This window comes from Pongo pygmaeus, chromosome 3 (genome assembly GCF_028885625.2).
Source record: "Pongo pygmaeus isolate AG05252 chromosome 3, NHGRI_mPonPyg2-v2.0_pri, whole genome shotgun sequence".
Lineage (NCBI taxonomy): Eukaryota > Metazoa > Chordata > Mammalia > Primates > Hominidae > Pongo > Pongo pygmaeus.
In genome coordinates this window covers 47,414,380-47,432,429 of record NC_072376.2, presented here as the reverse complement: position 1 = coordinate 47,432,429, position 18,050 = coordinate 47,414,380, and the positions used below count along the sequence as shown (strand labels likewise).

Here is an 18,050-nt window from a genome sequence, read left to right as displayed (position 1 = left end):
TGATCCACCCACCTTGGCCCCTCAAAGTGCTGAGATTACAGGCATGAGCCACCGCGTCTGGCCAGTGGTGTAGTTTTAAAAAACATTTAGATGTGCTAGTTACTTTTAGAAGAGTATGTAAAAATAATTCTCAGCAATCTGTGAGAGATTTTATTCTCCTGTTACCTATGGGGATATTGAAGTTAATTGAAGGGAAATGACTTCTGGCTCCTCACTCTTAAGTAGTGGAGCCAAAATTTGAAACCTAGGATTTCTTACTTTTAAATTCAGTGCTTTTTCTATTCTTCCAGCTGAGTTATGTCTTATGACCTTGCTTTTAGAAATATTATTTTTCTTTTCATTGAATGCACACTTTTTGGAAACTGTTTAACATTTCAAAGTATATTTGTTTTGCTCCTGCATATTATTTACTTGTGGTGGAAGAATTTTAGTGTCTAATAGGTACGGAATTAAGCCAGGTGTTAGAGATTTAAACCTTATGTATATATTTTTTTACCCTTTCTCTTCTCACTTCTGTTTTAAGTGGTCATTTTGCCACAGAGGAGGAAAGGATCAGTTAAAAAAAAATGTACTGTTACTTCTAATTTAAAAGGAACAACAGTTTAATCAGCTGTGCCATATACTTTGCATTCCATATTTCATATTTTTTTAAGAAAATAAATGACCATTCTGGTGAAGAACCCATTTTGTTTAATCCTTATCAAGGTGGGGCTAGAACTTGGTAAAATGTTAATAATTTTAAGTTACTTTATGGAAATAAAAAATTTAAAATACAGGTTTCTACTAAGATACTGCTTTTTAATGAAGATGATCTAGCATAATTACATTTCATTGTTGGCATCCCGTTATTTAAAATAAAACTCATACATTTGCACATATTACCCTCACTGGGCCAGTTCAGTTTCAGTGCTGATGGGCAGTGTTAAGGTGTGTTGAGTTGCCTATTAGTCATCCATACCCACGCTTATTAAAAATACATATCCCCCCTCCACACCAGCTTTTTCTTTTAATTAAAAAAAATTGAACTCTTCCAACAAAGTGCCAGTTACTTATTCCAGAGGCAGATGAACTTAGTATTTTGTTTTTGATTTTTCATTACAAGAACAAATATCTTTTGGTTATTTTGAGTATTTATGTGGCATTTATTTGGAAACAGAACATGTTCTCATGACAATGAAAATATTTTGTATATGATACAAAAGAAATTTAAATGTTAATGTGAAACTTGTTCTAGTATAATATACTAACTATACTCATTTGTCTGGGAGATAAGGTTAGAGTATCTTTTGAGAATGAAGTGATCTATGATGATCTACAAGTACATTTTTGATAGAGCTGAAGGCTAACACTTCTACTACCAAAACTTATTTATTTTAATGATGGAAGTTTAAAGTCTTTCATGGTACTTGAACTTTTCTTTGACTTAGGCACATTCAAATTATATCTTTTTTTGGGCTGGGCACAGTGGCTAACGCCTGTAATCCCAGCACTTTGGGAGGCCAAGGCTGGTGAATCACTTGAGGTCGGGAGTTAAGACCAGCCTGGCCAACATGGCAAAACCCCGGATCTACTAAAAATACAAAAAATTAGCTGGACATGGTGGCGTGCACCTGTATTCCCAGCTACTTGGGACACTGAGGCACGAGAATTTCTTGTACCTAGGAGGCAGAGGTTGCAGTGAGCCGAGATTGCGCTACTATACTCCAGCCTGGGTGACAGAGTGAGACTTTTTCTCAAAAAAGAAAAAAAAAAGAATTATATGTCTTTTTGTGCTAGATGTTGAGAATTATGAAATTCTTTATTTTCAAGTTTATTCCCCCCTCTAAATTGTAGTCATGTTTCTTGCGGTATTGCATGTCTATAACCTGACTTCTCTCTTCTGTTTGCTGTTGCTAATATATTTTGTTTATTTGTAAACCACAAAACATAAACCACAAAAGCTCATAAAGTTGAGCTTTATGAAAAGCAGAGTGAATTCCTCAAGAATAAAGTTCAGGTGGTTAGTAGAAAACTAATGTTACTTTCTTTTTGTAGTTGTATTCTAGATATGTGCTGTTTAATTCATGGTAACTAGCCACATGTAGCTGTTTCAATATTTAGAAATTATAAGAAATTTGATTCCTTCCTCAGTTGTAAGCACTAGCCACGTTTCAAGTGCTCACAGTATGTGGCTAATTGCTACTGTATTGGACAATCCCGGTATAAAACTGTTCCATCATCTCAGCACATTGTATTGTGCAGTGCTGTTTTATATGGTTGAAATCGATTTTAATAAGATCTTGTTTTTTCACTAACACAAAGATGGAGCAGAGTTCCTTAACATAAAACTAATTTAACAGAATATACTCTGTTACTAAGTATATTTCTGTCTCTCATGTTGCTTTTAAAGGTGAAGTTAGCTTTAATAATTTTCTTCTTCTTTGTAGTCCAAAATGTAGGTTTGAATACAAACGATCTGAAACACCTAGTAGGTACTATTGCTATTGTGGAAAAGTAGAAGATCCACCTTTAGATCCATGGCTTGTGCCTCATTCATGTGGCCAAGTATGTGAGCGTGAATTTAAACCTCCTTGTGGCCATAAATGTTTACTCCTCTGTCATCCAGGTGAGTTATATATTGCATTTTAAATTGTTTGTGGGTGATTATTTCTTCTTATGTTGAGGCAAAAAAAAAAAATTGTAAAAGTTGAATTCACAGTTTAGGTTGCCATGAGAAAATATTGAAAGTTATTGCCTTTTGTAAAGTATCAGTAAAGAAAGTTCTAGAAATTATTGATAGGTGTAGAAATTGAAAGTTTCAGTTTCTGACTTTAGATTTTTTTTTTTTTTTTTGCTTTTACTGAATTCTAGGTCCCTGCCCTCCTTGTCCAAAGATGGTCACAACTACTTGTTACTGTAAGAAAGCAAAACCTATCCCTCGTAGGTGCAGTGCCAAGGAATGGTCTTGTCAGCTGCCATGTGGACAGAAGTTGCTTTGTGGGCAACATAAGTGTGAAAATCCTTGTCATGCAGGTAAAAGGCCATACCCATTAGATTTTTCTGACTTTAAGCAAAAGTCAAAGCAATCTTTATTGCTTTTATGTTTCTGTGCTAATTTATCATTCTGGTTTTAGGAAGCTGTCAGCCTTGTCCAAGAGTTAGTAGACAAAAGTGTGTCTGTGGCAAAAAAGTAGCTGAAAGAAGTTGTGCAAGTCCACTATGGCACTGTGATCAAGTAAGTTTATATGCATTTCGAGAGGTGGGTGTTAAAGAATACACAAAGCATAGACAACCTAGAAAGCAGCAAGGCTAATCAGGTTTAGTTGGATAAAAGGCAAGGAAGAATAGCAACTCAGATGAATTATATCATGTTTTAAGAAACTACTTTTAAATTTAATATCATTTTTAATTATTGGAGGAAAAGTTTTTTTCAAAGTAACAGCTATTTGTTGAATTTTGGATTCACTACGTTTGTACTCTTCCTTGCTAGCTCTTGTCCCCTTCTTCTCTTTCCCCTCTCTTCAACCAGCACCCCTCCCTGCTTCTTGAATTAATCCAATTGAGGAAGTAAGATTGATTTTATAGGTTGCTTGTCCTAGAATTGGCATGGTTTTAATGCCACTTAGAACTCCTTGGTGAATGGCCATATGGAGCTGCATGTAGTTTTTTTCCGTATTGTATTTTTAAAATATACTTTTTGGTGCATAGGAAATATATGTGTGTGTATACATATGTATATATGTATCTATATATACATATGTATGACACCTGTATAAAATATAAAGTAAAATAATATGAGGGACGTAAAGCAGTTGTTTATTTGTGATTGAAAAATGGATTGTGTGTTGTATGAAGTCTTTTTTTGTTAACTTTTAAATCCTTCATTAGTGTTTATTGCATTTTATTTTAGGTATGTGGAAAAACACTGCCATGTGGTAATCACACATGTGAGCAAGTGTGCCATGTTGGTGCTTGTGGAGAATGTCCTCGATCTGGGAAAAGGTTCTGTCCATGTCAGAAATCAAGTAAGACTTGTTTTTTTTTTATATGTAGGAAATGATCTGTCAAGCCATGAAAAGACATTCAAAAGACGTCCTCCAGGAAACTTAAGTGCATATTACTAAATGAAAGAAGCCAGTCTGAAAAAGCTACAAAATTTAAGCCCCCAACTATATGACATTCTGGAAAGGTCCAAACTGTGGTGATCAATGACTTCCAGGGGTTGGGGAGAGAGAGAGAGATGAATAGGAGAGACATAGAAGATTTTCAGGGCAGGGAAACTCCTCAGTGTGATACTATAGTGGTGGATATATGTCATTATACATTTGTCCAAACCTATAAAATATACAACACCATGAGTGAACCCTTATATAAACTATGATCTTTGGGTGATTATGATGTGTCAATGTAAGTACATCAGTTATAACAAATGTACCAGTCTGGTGGGGTTTGATAATAGGGGAGGCTGTGCTATTGTCACTATGATGTAATAGGTTATAGGTGAGTTTATTTTAGGCTGCTTTGAGATAAAGGCATAGTAGGATAGCACATTGAGTAAGCTTTTTTGACTCTCCACAAATAACAGCATCATATGTATAAGACTACTTCTAATACTTGTCACAATATGTTTATGTTAAAGGTGAGTTTTATAATTTTGTAGTTGTTACAGTTTTTTAAGAGAGGTGGTTTTATCCTGTCACCCAGGCTGGAGTGCAGTGGTGTGATCCTAGCTCACTGCAGCCTCAGACTCCTGGGCTCAAGTGATCCTCCTGCCTCAGCCGTCTCAGTAGCTGGGAATACAGGCACCTGTCACCATGCCTGGCTCATTTAAAAAAATTTTTTGTAGAAATGGGCTCTCCCTATGTTACCCAGGCTGGCCTCGAACTCCTGGCCTCAAGTAATCCTCCTGTCTTGGCCTCCCAAAGTGCTGGGATTATAAGTGTGAGCCACTGCACCTGGCCTGAGTTTTACAGTGTTTTAAAGACTAAATCTTTCTTTTTGTCTTTGTGGGGTAGTTCAGAGCAAGTTTTTTAAAACAAATTTTTACATTAGGAAAATTCATGAATAGTTTATGTAGTCTTTACTCATTTCTTTAGATAACTATTTCTGAAGTAGATAGCCCATAAAAATGTGTTTCTTGAGGATGGTAACTTGTGTCAAATTTCTTTTTAAAAACCATAAACTTCACAAATATTAGGGATTATTGTCATTAAAGTTAATTTTTCCCAATGATTATGTGGATACAAAAATTTATAGTCTGAAAGTGCTAGCATTCCTTAGGGAGCCTGAAGAACATGGCACTTTGTTGATGTTTAATAATAATGTCTCTTATTATTAACATTGACTTTTTGTGTGTTTTTAGAGTTTTCTTTGCCTTGTACAGAGGATGTACCAACTTGTGGAGACAGTTGTGACAAAGTACTTGAATGTGGAATCCATAGATGTTCACAGCGTTGTCACCGAGGTCCCTGTGAAACATGTAGACAAGTTAGTCATCTCCTGTAATAGTTACTTTTAAGAGCTACCTATCATAATATATCAAATGAGATTGTCCTGTGGTTGTTTTCTATTACTTATTTTCATATACATCTGTGTCATGATCTATATGAATTTAGTGACCTAATATTAGGGTAAGAAGCAGGAGAGTACAGGCATACCACGTTTTATTGCATTTCACTTTATTGTGCTTTGCCAATACTGCGTTTTTAATAAATTGAAGGTTTATGGTAAGCCTTTGTAAAACAAGTCTTTCAGCTCCATTTTTCCAACAGTATGTGTTCATGTCTCTGTCACATTTGGTAATTCTTGCACTATTTCAGACTTTTTCATTATCATTATATCTGTTATGATAACCTGTGATCAGTGATCTTTGATGTTACTATTGTGATTGTTTGGGGGTGCCACAAACCATGCCCATATTAGACAGTGAATTTAATGGTTAAATGTTGTGCGTGTGTTCTGACTGCTCTACTGACCAGTCGTTCCCCATCTCTTTCCCTCTCCTTGGGCCTTCCTATTCCCTGAAAGACAACAATATTGAAATTAGGCCAATTGATAACTCTACAATGGCTTTTGTAAATGTTCAAGTGAAAGGAAGAGTCGCACATTTCTCATTTAAATAAAAAGCTAGAGATGATTAAGCTAGTGAGGAAGGCAAGTTGAAAGCTGAAATAGGCTGAAAGTTCTCTTGCATCAATTAGCCATGTTGTGAATGCAAAGGAAAAGTTCTTGAAGGAAATTAAAATTGCTACTGCAGTGAATACAGGAATGTTAAGAAAGTGAAACAGCCTTATTGATGATAAGGAGGAAGATTTAGAGGTCTGCAAACAAGATCAAAGTAACTATAATATTACCTTAAACCACATACTCCAAAGCAAGGCCCTAACTTCAATTCTATGAAGGCTGAGAGAGGTGAGGAAGCTGCACAAGAAAAGTTTGAAACTAGCAGAGGTTGGTTCATAAGGTTTAAGGAAGGAAGCCCTCTTCATAATATAAAGGTGCGAGGTGAAACAGCAAGTGTTGATGTAGAAGCTGTCGGGTTATCCAGATGATCTAGCTAAGGTAATTGATGAAGGTGGCTACATTGAACAAAAGATTTTCAACTGAGATGAAATAGCCTTCTACTGGAAGAAGATACCATATAGGACTTTCACGGTTGAAGCTTCAAACCGTCAAAGAATAGGCTGACATTCTTCTTAAGGGCTAATGTAGCTGATGACTTTAAATTGAAGCCAGTGCTCATTTACCATTTCAAAAATCCTAGGGATCTTATGAATTTTGCTAAATCTAGTCTGCCTATGCTCTGCAAATGGAACAACAAAGCCTAGATGACAGCACATCTATGGACAGCACATCTTTATGGCATGGTTATAAGCCCACTCTTGAGACTGACTGATCAGGAAATATTCCTTTCAAAATATTACTGCTCATTGACAATGCACGTGCTCACCCAAGAGCTCTGATTGAGGTGTACAAAGAGATGAATGTTTTTATGCCGTGTCTGCTAACACGATATCCATTCTGCAGCCCATGGATCAAGGAATAATTTTGACTTTCAAGTTGTATTTTTTAAGAAATACATTTCCTAAGGCTATAGCTGCCATAGATAGTGATTCCTCTGATGAATCTTGGCAATGTAAATTGAAAACTATCTGGAAAGGATTCCTCATTTTAGATGCCATTCAGAACATTCATTATAACGAGAGTAGGTCAAAATATCAACATTAACTGGAGTTCATAAGAAGTTGATCCCAGCCCTCATGGGTGACTTCGAGTGTTCAAGACTTCAGTAGAGGCCTAGACTTGAGGCTTTAAAGTTGTATATGTCATTCTGGTTTTGACCGGAGTACCAAGTCCACAAGTTAGCTTACTAGATAATCTAGTTTTTTTGGCTTTACTGAGACAAGAGTTGCAGATGTTATGGTTGTAATGAAATGTAAGTGGTTTTATTATGTGATTTTTTTTTTTTTACTATTCAACATCAGTTTTCTAAATTTAATAACAAAATTTATATGAAGTCCTTTTTGGAACAAAGTAAGATATAAGCAAATGTTTTAGGAAATTCAAATTGGTTTTTGGTAAAGTTTGTTATACAAATTTAGTGTTAAAATTTTTGTTCATTATGTTTTAATAATTGTAGAAGTTGCAATGTGAGGAAAAAATATTAACAAAAATCAATTTTAATAGCATTTCTTTTATTCTTCCAGGAAGTGGAAAAGCATTGTCGCTGTGGAAAGCATACAAAACGAATGCCTTGTCATAAACCTTATCTGTGTGAAACTAAGTGTGTTAAGATGCGTGACTGTCAGAAGCATCAATGTAGAAGAAAGGTTTGTGTATTAACCTTGGAAACCTCTGATTTATAGACTGTATTGAATTTCTCCATTTTGGGCCCACAATAAGTGCTGTCTTGAATTGTTTCTCAAATGTTCAGGTATATGCTTTGCTTTAATATATTAGTAAATATTCTAGATTAACCTTAATCTAGGTAATTTTTGTACTAGTGGGAATTGTACCAATTTTTTCAAATGAGAAGAGTTTCTTGTCCTGTGCATTGTCCTCTCAGCTTGATATTTCTGATCACTGACTATTTCTGATCACTGAAATGTATGATTTTCATACATTTTATATTTGTGTATTTTGTAAACCCCAAATACATTGTCTTTACTTTTGCTTTAAATAATCAGTTATCTTTTAAAGAGCTTGAAAAAATAAGAAAAAGTAATTTTTGATATTTATCATCATACTTACTTAGGTGCTTTTCATCTTTTTGTATAGATTCACATTTCATTTTTTTTTCTATTCTGAAGGATTTCCTTTAACATTTCTAGTAGTGCTGGCCATGAATTCTTTCAACTTTGTATGTCTGAATATACCTTTCTTTAGTCTTTGTGAAAAATATTTTTACTTTAGAGTTCTAGTTTGGCAGTTTTTAACCCCCATACTTAAAAGGTATTGCTCTACTATCTTTTAGCTTGCATTTTTTCCAATAAGTAGTATGCTGTGATTGTTGTATCTGTTCCTCTGTACTGATTGTTTCTCTTTTTTTCTGGCTGGTTATTAAGATCTTTCTCTGTATCCCCAGTTTTCAGCAGTTTCTGGTGTTCCTTGGTATGGTGTTCTTTATGTTTCTTAACTTAGTTTTCATCGAGCTGCTTAGGTCTGTAGGTTTATAGTTTTTATTATATTTGTGAAATTTTTGGTTTTTATTTCTTCAGATTTTTTTTTTTCTGTTTTCCCCTACCCATCACCTTCTGAGACTTTGAGGACATATATATTATATGCTGCTTGAATTTCTAAGTTCACTGATACTATATTTATTTTTCAGTCTGTTTCTGTTTTAGTTTATAATAGTTTTGTCTTCAACATTGCTAATTTTCTTCTGCTTTGTCTAATCTGCTTTTTATCCCATCCTGTGTTTTTCATCTGAGAAGTTGTGTATTTTCATCTCTAGAAGTTGGATTTGGGTCTTTTTTATATCTTCCGTGTTTCTCCTTAGCATGTTCATGCTTCCTCTATCTACTTGAATGTGAGATAGGCTATATTTGTAATGTCTGTTTTAATATCCCTGTGTACTAATTCTGTTATCTCTCATTTCTGAGTCTGTTTCTGTTTATTGACTTTTCTGCTTTTTTGGGGTTATATTTTCCTGCTTCTTTGTCTGCTAGATGATTTTTGATTGTTTCTAGACATGAACTTTACATTTTTGGGTGCTGGTTCTTTTTGTTTGTTTATTTGTATTTCTTTAAATATTTTTAAGCCTTATTCTGGGACAAAGTTAAGTTACTCAAAAACTGTTTGTTCTTTCAGAGGCTTGATATTTTTAAGTGTGACCAGAACACTCTTTTGTTTAGGGCTAATTTGGCCCCATTACTGAGGCAGTAAGTCTTCTAAGTACTCTACTTGATGCCCAGGTATTAGAAGGTCCTTCTACTCTGGCTGTAAGGAACACAGACTTTTTCCTAGCTTTGTGTGATCTCTTGAAATTATTCTGCCTTCTCCTTCCAGTGGTTCTTTCTCAGCTTTTGGATTGTTTCCTCTCACACACATACAGACCAGTACTCAGCCAAAGACCCAAGAAGTTCTTTCTGGAGTTCTTCAGAGCTTTTTCTGTACTGCTGCCTTCTCTGCACAAATTCTAGCTACACTGGCCTCTCTGAACTACGAATTTTGCCTACTCAACTTTATGAGACAGCCAGATTCTGCTTATGATCTTCCTCCTTGTGCTATAGCCATAAGTCTTCATGTGTAAGCTGATAGCATTGCAAGACTTACCTAGTTTGTTTCCCTTCTGTTAGGGACTGCCATCTGTGCTGCTTCATTATCTAATATCTGAAAACTGTAGCTTCATATCTTTTATCTGGTTTTCTAGTGGTTTGAGACAGGAGTGTAAATCTGGTTGTTGTTACTCCATCATAACTCGAAACAGAAGTGTCTATTGGCTTATTCAAGTCATGGACCACATAATCTTTTCCCCCACTGGCAAAGTGATAGGATAGGCACATAGTATTACTCAATAAACATTTGTCTAATTGAATAAACTATATTGCCTTTTTTTTTTTTTGAGATGGAGTCATGCTCTGTCGTCCAGGCTGGAGTGCAGTGGTGTGATCTCGGCTCACTGCAACCTCTGCCTCCCATGTTCAAGCAATTCTCCTGCCTCAGCCTCCCCGAGTAGCTGGGACTACAGGCACGCACCACCATGCCTGGCTAATTTTTGAGAATAAACTATATTGACTTAGTTGCTTTTTAATAATGTACATTTTGTTTTTAGCTATTTTTATATAATGAAACTTACTCTTACATGCAACCCTAAGTTTCTTTAAGACAATTGTAGTCTGTATTTCCTTTCCAAAGTTAGGTAAGTAAGAAATTAAGGAAAGAGTTAAGATGGCAATATAGACTTGAAGTAGTTGACTGGTGTCCATGATTGAAAAATTAGGACAGGTCATAGATAGCTGTATTTCTCACAGACACGGAAGTGTCTGTGAAACCAGGGAAGTGACAAAGAAAGCTGGATGCAGGTAGCCTATCTCTGCTTCTCTTCTTTAGTCTCTTAATCTATGGTTTGAAAATAACTGCCAGACAAAGCCAGGAGCAGTGGCTTATGCCTATAATCTGAGTACTTTGGGAGGCCAAGGCAGGCAGATCGCTTGAGCTCAGGAGTTTGAGAGCAGCCTGGGCAACATGGCAAAACTCCATCTCTACCAAAAATACACAAACTACTCAGGTGTGGTGGGGAGAGCATGTAGAACTAGGTACTCAGGAGGCTGAGGTGTGAGGATGGCTTGAGCCTGGGAGGTGGAGATTGCAGTCAGTCAAGACTGTGCCATTACACTCTAACCTGGGCAACAGAGCCAGACCCTGTCTCAAGAAAAAAAAAAAAAAAAGAAAAAGAGAAAAAGAAAGAAAATAAATAACTGCCAAATGAATCTATACGTTGAATTGATTTTAATTAAATTTTTTTAAAAACCAGACTAATTGTTTTCCTGAATTGACATTCCTTTGGTTAATGTTGTTAGTCTCTGCACAGATAAAGGAATGAAATTATCTGATGGAAATGTTTTGAATCATAGAAGAATTAACTGAAAGTCAGGAAAATTTAGCTTGATTTGTTAAATTAGGTCATCATAAGTTCTTAGTGGAGTATGTTTACTTACCAGAAGAATGTTGATATTCTTGAATACTTCTTTTAGTGAAAAGTGTATCTTTTGCTTTCCATAAGTTCTGTAACTAGTAATGACATGCCTGTTATTCATGGGTTTTTGAATTACCTGTTCTTTATATATTGCTTTCTCTTCAGTGTTGCCCTGGAAACTGTCCACCTTGTGATCAAAACTGTGGACGGACTTTAGGATGTAGAAACCATAAGTGTCCATCTGTCTGTCACAGAGGTAAACTTTAATAATAGCTATGATTTTATGTTTGTAGTGATGTAGTGGTTTTTTTTTCATTGTCAATATTCAATATAATGTATTGAAATAGTGTTTTATAGTCATTATCTCACTTGACTCTTTTAACCTTGAGAAGAAGGTAAGGCAGTTTGCCAGTGTCTCTATTTTATAGGCAAAGAGGTTGAAGCTTAAGAGGGTTCAGTAACTTACTCAGGGAAATGTCTAGTACATTTGAACCCAGGATTTCTGTATATAAAAGTATTGTCCTTTCTATAACACCATATTGTTTTCCCACTTCCTAACTTTCCCCACACAATTTTTTAGTCAATGAAGGTGTTCATAGCGTTTTGAACACCTTATTTATTCTGAATTTTATATACTTATTTGTAGTTAAATCTAGTAAAGGATTAGATATGTCCGAAGCTGGTGATTTTTAAACATTTTGATCTCATGACCCCTTTAGACTCTTTTGGTCCCCAAAGGGCTTTTGTTAATGTGAGTTTTATTCATTGACATTTATTGTATTTGAAATTAAAATAAAATGTAATAATATTATTTTTTAAAAAATAGCAATAATAAACCATTATATCTTAATACAAGTAATATGTTTTATGAAAAATAACTATTTTCTGAAAAAAGTAGAAAATTTTACATTTTTACAAATGTCTTTAATGTCTAGCTTAACAGAAAATAGCTGGATTCACATATATGCTTCTGGCATTCAGTCTGCTATGGATGTCACTTTTCACTAGATTCTGGAAAACTATGCATGTGAGACCTTGCAGACCTCCTGAAAGGGTCTCAAGAACCACTAGGGTTCCTGGACTATACTTTGAGAATTATGTTACAAGTTATTACTAGACATTAAAAACTGAGTTAACTTCACTAATTTGGATTATGTTGATATGAAATGGAATCTACTGAGATATGGTATACAGTATTGGAAAGATCGTGGACTTAGAGGAAGAAATCCTGGATTTAAGCCTAGACTCTGCCATTTAGTAGTTTAATACCTAGAACAAACTACTGAACTGTTTCTCAGTTGATCTCCCTATCCTTTCAGAAATCCTGCAGCGTATATGGAACTACTATTATTTTATATATGGAACAGGCCAGGAGACTATTGGCCCAAGGTTAATAGAACTAGTCACAGAGTCAGGATGTGAACCCAGTGTTTATGTTATTTCCATTATACTACATTCCTTCCCCATTAGTAAAAGTGTCAGATTCTATTTACCCTGTAGACATTTCCTGTAGGTGTTCTTTGATTTGTCAGTGAAGTTTAGAAATAGCTTTTCAGGTATGCTCTCACCAACACTAGAAAGATTTTATTTTCTTTTATAGTCATTACATCACTGACCCATTGAGTTTTTGCAGATTTTTGCAAACTACATCTCTGTGATATAACTGGTTTAACAGTAGTAAATCTAATATTATGTAATTTACCACATTAAAAGACCAAAGGAGGAATGAGATCATCTTGATAAATGTCTAACATCTATATAAGATAAAAATTTAATTGGAAATAGACATATCCTTAACCTGATAAAGAGTATCTGCAAAAAGTTTAGAGCAAATATCATACTTACTGGAGAAGTGTTGGAAGCATTTCCCTGTCTCATATTTTTGTGAAGCAAAGCCCATAAATATTTCAGTATTTGTTTCTAAAAGATGGATTCTTAACCTAAACGTAGTTAACATATTTCTTCATATCAGCAAATATCTGGTTTTCAAATTTCTTGTTGTCTCATAAGTAACTTCATTTTTTACATCAGTTTATAGACTCAAAAACCTAATGAAATTGACATGTTGTAATTGGTTTTGTCTCTAAAGTCTTTTAATTTATAATTTCCATCCTCTATCTCCTTTTTTCCCCTTGTGACTTATTTGTTGAAGAAACTAGATTGCTTTATTTAGTTTCTCAGAGTCTGGGTTTTGCAGATTGCATCTCTGTGGTATTATTTAACATGTTCCTCTGTCCTCTATATTTTCGATAACCTGTTAATTGGATCTAGAGGTTTGATCAGATTCAGGTTTTGATATTTTTTGGTAGAGTGGTGTTTTTTTGTTTGTTTTGTTTTTATAGATTTCTATTAACCCTTAAAAAAGCTTATTAGTCACAACAAAATTTTCCCTGATGTAAAGTATGTGGAAGATGCTGTTGTGCAACTGTCAATATTTGTTTCGTCTATGGTTATAAAAGAATGTGGAATCATAATTTCATACCATTTTTCCATCATTCTAGAATCCTTCATAATCAGAATTATACAGTAATTTATAGGGGGAATATACTAACTGCATGTTTGTGTTGTGGGTATATGAAAATTTGATTTATAGTTTTGTTTTGTTTTTTGAGACGGAGTCTCTCTCTGTCACCAGGCTGGAGTGCAGTGGCGCGATCCCGGCTCACTGCAACCTCTGACTTCCCGGTTCAAGTGATTCTCCTGCCTCAGCCTCGCGAGCAGCTGGGATCACAGGCATATGCCACCACGTCCAGCTAATTTTTGTATTTTTAGTAGAGCCGGGGTTTCACCATGTTGGCTAGGATGGTCTCGATCTCCTGACCTCGTGATCTGCCCGCCTCGGCCTCCCAAAGTGCTGGGATTACAGGCATAAGCCACAGTGCCCAGCTGATTTATAGTTTTTTTAAGTTCAGGAGCATCTGTGTTTATAGTTTTAGAACTACCCGAATCATGCCTCTTTTGGCTATTAATTGGTATTGGTCAGTATAGTTATAGTCTCCCTATACTATTTTTTCATTTTGAAAGTATTATCACGGAAGCTATTTTAATTATAATGAATTCTGTTGGTCAGTAGGGAGACTGTTTAGAGAAATTATCCCTTATTTTTGAGATTTAATTTTTAAAAATGTGATACTGTTGTTTAGAATAACAAAAAAGTTATGTTTGATAAGTTCCTCTGCTGAAGATGAACGAAAAATTGTCATTGTTAAGTATAGAAGCTGATATAATATGCCGAATGAGAACCGCCTTAAATATCACTATCAACTTTAAAAATACAACTTGTAGTCATTCTTTAGGTAAAATAAAAATAAAACTTGATATGTGGGTTAGGATAACTTGACTTGCATTAACATCAAGAATATATGTGTCAAAGCACATTTGGTGTTTTGTATAATAAATGTTATGTTTGACCCTACAATGTTTTACCTCTAATTTTCTCTTTTTCTATGTTCATTATTTGAATTATAATTCTTAATTTGTGTTTGTTTTAGGGAACTATTTTGAACTTCTAGAGGCACTTAAGCCAGGATATTGTCCATCTTTAATCTTTTTTTTATCAGGTTAACTCCCGGTCCATGTTTTGCTTGGTCCTGACACCTAGGCAACAGTCTCTTTAAGATATTCATTTCTTCGTTGAAAACTCTTCTTCCTTAATTATTTCATTTCTGATAGAGTTCCTTACTGGGAAAACTAGAGTGGACAAAAGCCCTTAAGATGATGACAGAACCTCTTGGAGCGAACTTTATAGCCTGCTTTAAAGATTTCTTTGATTTTGTTTTTTTATATTTCTGCCAACCCATAACAAAAGAGCGTAAAAAGCTGAAACCAAATAACATTTTTTTTTTTATGTTTAGAAGAGATATATTTGGGATTATATCCTAAAATGGTGGCTTAGTACTTAGTCTTTCACAAAGTACAATTAATGGAAAATTGACTGTACTTGCTACTAACCAATATCAGGTAATGAGAAAGAAGTTATTGGGAATTCATCTAAAAATTGTGTACTTGGATAGATGTATGAAAGTAGGCCAGTGATATTATTGTTAATGTTAAATTTTCCAAAGACTTAAATCCATTTTTGCTTGTTTTAGTTTTGAATGAGTAATGTGTTAAATTTGTTATTTAAAACAGAAGTTTTAGCACATTTTAGAGAAATGTCTAAAACTTTATTGAGGTACCAGTGTACAGAGAGAAAAGTGTTATAAATCAGGGGCTGGGTGCAGTGACTCACGCCTGTAATCCCAGCATTTGGGAAGCTGAGGTGGGAAGATTGCTTGAGTCCAGGAGTTTGAGACCAGCCTGGGCAACATAGTGAGACCCCTCCATCTCTATAAATAATCAAAAATTAGCTGGGCATGGTGGTGTGTGTCTGTAGTCCCAGCTACTTGGGAGGCTGATGTGGGAGGATTGCTTGAGCCCAGAAAGTTGAGGCTGCACTGAGCTATGATCATGCGACAGCACTCAGCTTGAGCAACAGGGTGAGACCCTGTTACAAAAAAAAAAAAAAGAGAAAAGTATTACAAATAAAAAGTATGCAGCTTGTTGAATTTTTACAAACTGAACATAGCCAGGTAACCAAAACTTACATCATTAAACAGAACATTACCAGAATTTTCAACACCTTCCTTGCATCCTTCATAACTATCACTCTGATTTTGAACAGTACAGATTAGTTTTTCTTGTTTACTTTATATAAATGGAATCATGCACTATGTACTCTTTGTGTCTGGCTCAATGTTTGGTGGTAAAATTCATTCATGTTGTTGTAGTTTCTTCATTCTTGTTGTAGAGTATCCCATTGTGTGAATGTACTAAATTTATGTATTTTACCATTGATAGGCATTTGGGTAGTTAAGGAATCTTTTTAATTGTCAGACTTTTTTTTTCAGGCAGTTGCTATCCCTGCCCAGAAACAGTAGATGTGAAGTGTAATTGTGGCAATACAAAGGTGACAGTGCCCTGTGGCCGAGAACGTACCACAAGACCACCCAAGTGCAAGGAGCAATGCAGGTGAGTTTGAAGCTTTGCACAAGCTTCCATCTGATGTTGTACAAATTTAAATTCATATTGGCTTTTAATATTTTAATTTAATTTTGCTTTAGTGTTTTAAAATATTAATATTCACAGTATACTCATTCTATATGGAATCAGAAGATATGTAAATAGATAATTGTCCTTTAGATGTAATTATTCAATGACTAAAAGTAATTTTTGAAAATTGTACTTTATGATTTAGTCGACCACCAACTTGTCATCATACAAGTCAAGAAAAACATCGCTGTCACTTTGGTTCTTGTCCACCATGTCATCAACCTTGCCAAAAAGTTTTGGAGAAATGTGGTCACTTGTGTCCTGCTCCGTGTCATGATCAAGCATTAATAAAGCAGACTGGCAGGGTAAGGGAATAATGCTATTAGAGAAATAGTGCATTGCTGTGGGTTGTACTTTCTTGCTTTTACTTAGTTTTTCAACGAGCAATGATTAAGCACTTATTGGGAAGCACTGTGCTTGGAGCAGGGTACAAGGTAATCAAGACTTGATTTTGTTTTAAGCAACTCAGCGTAGAAAAGGAGTGAAACCAATGTTTGCAAATACAGTGTGGTAGTTACATTATGATCATGATATAGATGAATTTGGCAGTCCTCCTTCATATATTGTGGTTTAGGGTTATAGATATCTCCTATAACCTTATTTTAAAGATTTGTTCACTTTTTAATATTTAATATTTATTTATTTTTAGTTATTTAATTTTTTTTTTTTTTTTGAGACGGAGTCTCACTCTGTTGCCCAGGCTGAGTGCAGTGGTGTGATCTGGGTCACTGCAACCTCCACCTCCCGGGTTCAGTGATTCTCATGCCTTAGCCTCCTGAGTAGCTGGGATTATAGGTGCCTGGTACCATGCCCAGCTAATTTTTGTATTTTTAGTAGAGATGGGGTTTCACCTTGTTGATCAGGCTGGTCTCAAACTCCTGACCTCAAGTGATCCGCCTGCCTCCGCCTCCCAAAGTGCTGGGATTACAGGCGTGAGGCACCACGCCCAGCCCGGCCTCATGAACATTTATTGAGCCCTTACTAAATAATCAAGCATTTTTTTAGGTGCTGAGGAACAACAGTGAATAAAATAATGGAGATTATATTCAATTGGTAGATGTTGGAGTTTCCAATTGTTTTTCTCATTTCCTTATTGGAAGTAAAGGAGGCTATACTGCCTTTGTTCTACGATTTATAAACTGGATTCTGTCTCAGTTATTAATATCAAATGTGTGTGGAGGGGAACAATTTCATTTAATACAGATAAAATGAAATATTTCAGTAAGCACAATTTATTGATTATTTGAAAAAATTTCAACCTGCTTGAGCAGAGGATACATGGAACTATTTTCTTAGATTCTTAAATGGCCATATGATTTAATCCCTCTGACTTAAAATTCTTATGTATTTTATTTGTAGCACCAGCCTACAGGCCCTTGGGAACAGCCTTCTGAGCCAGCATTTATTCAGACTGCATTACCGTGTCCTCCATGTCAAGTTCCTATTCTTATGTAAGTATTAGAATTTCAATTAAAAAAAATAAAAAAAACCAAAACTTTTGACGTAGGCTTAAAGGGTATCTGAAGTCAATCTCCCTTTTTTCTTAGTTCAGTTCATTATTTCAGGCCTAGCCTATCAACTAGTCTGTCTGTCTTAACCTTCATTCTTTTCAAACATGTTTGTCATACTTGCATATAAACCTACTATAGATATCTTTTTTTGAGTCTTTACCCCCAATTGGAGTTTGATGCCCTTCTTAGCTTTCCATAGCAACTTGTGCATGCAATTACAAAAACAAATCCAAGGAACATCATTTGTTAGTTTTCCCGATGATTCCCATACTGGAGTGTAAGCTCCCTGAAGACAGAAGAAAGCCAGGTTTTAGATAAGGCAAACTTGGGGA

General features: G+C 35.2%; 1 protein-coding gene and 1 long non-coding RNA gene across 5 annotated transcripts in view; one reads left to right on the top strand and one right to left on the bottom strand.

Moving 5' to 3' along the window:
* Positions 1-18,050, top strand: part of NFXL1 (nuclear transcription factor, X-box binding like 1) — a 68,692-nt gene that overhangs the window by 14,251 nt on the left and 36,391 nt on the right. For all 4 annotated transcript variants that reach the window (XR_010126038.1, XM_054486845.2, XM_054486846.2 and 1 more), the window contains exons 6-15: positions 2,427-2,605; positions 2,851-3,012; positions 3,114-3,214; positions 3,890-4,004; positions 5,342-5,466; positions 7,686-7,808; positions 11,282-11,372; positions 16,006-16,126; positions 16,353-16,512; positions 17,567-17,658. Coding sequence is in view for 3 of the 4 variants with exons in the window: in XM_054486845.2 (XP_054342820.1) it covers positions 2,427-2,605; positions 2,851-3,012; positions 3,114-3,214; positions 3,890-4,004; positions 5,342-5,466; positions 7,686-7,808; positions 11,282-11,372; positions 16,006-16,126; positions 16,353-16,512; positions 17,567-17,658 (1,269 nt within the window). In the remaining variant the exon portion in view is untranslated. The remainder of the gene's footprint in view (positions 1-2,426; positions 2,606-2,850; positions 3,013-3,113; positions 3,215-3,889; positions 4,005-5,341; positions 5,467-7,685; positions 7,809-11,281; positions 11,373-16,005; positions 16,127-16,352; positions 16,513-17,566; positions 17,659-18,050) is intronic.
* Positions 5,139-18,050, bottom strand: part of LOC129035853 (uncharacterized) — a 63,938-nt gene continuing 51,026 nt past the window's right edge. Inside the window, exon 3 of the long non-coding RNA XR_008502354.1 lies at positions 5,139-5,447. This is a non-coding gene — a long non-coding RNA (uncharacterized LOC129035853). The remainder of the gene's footprint in view (positions 5,448-18,050) is intronic.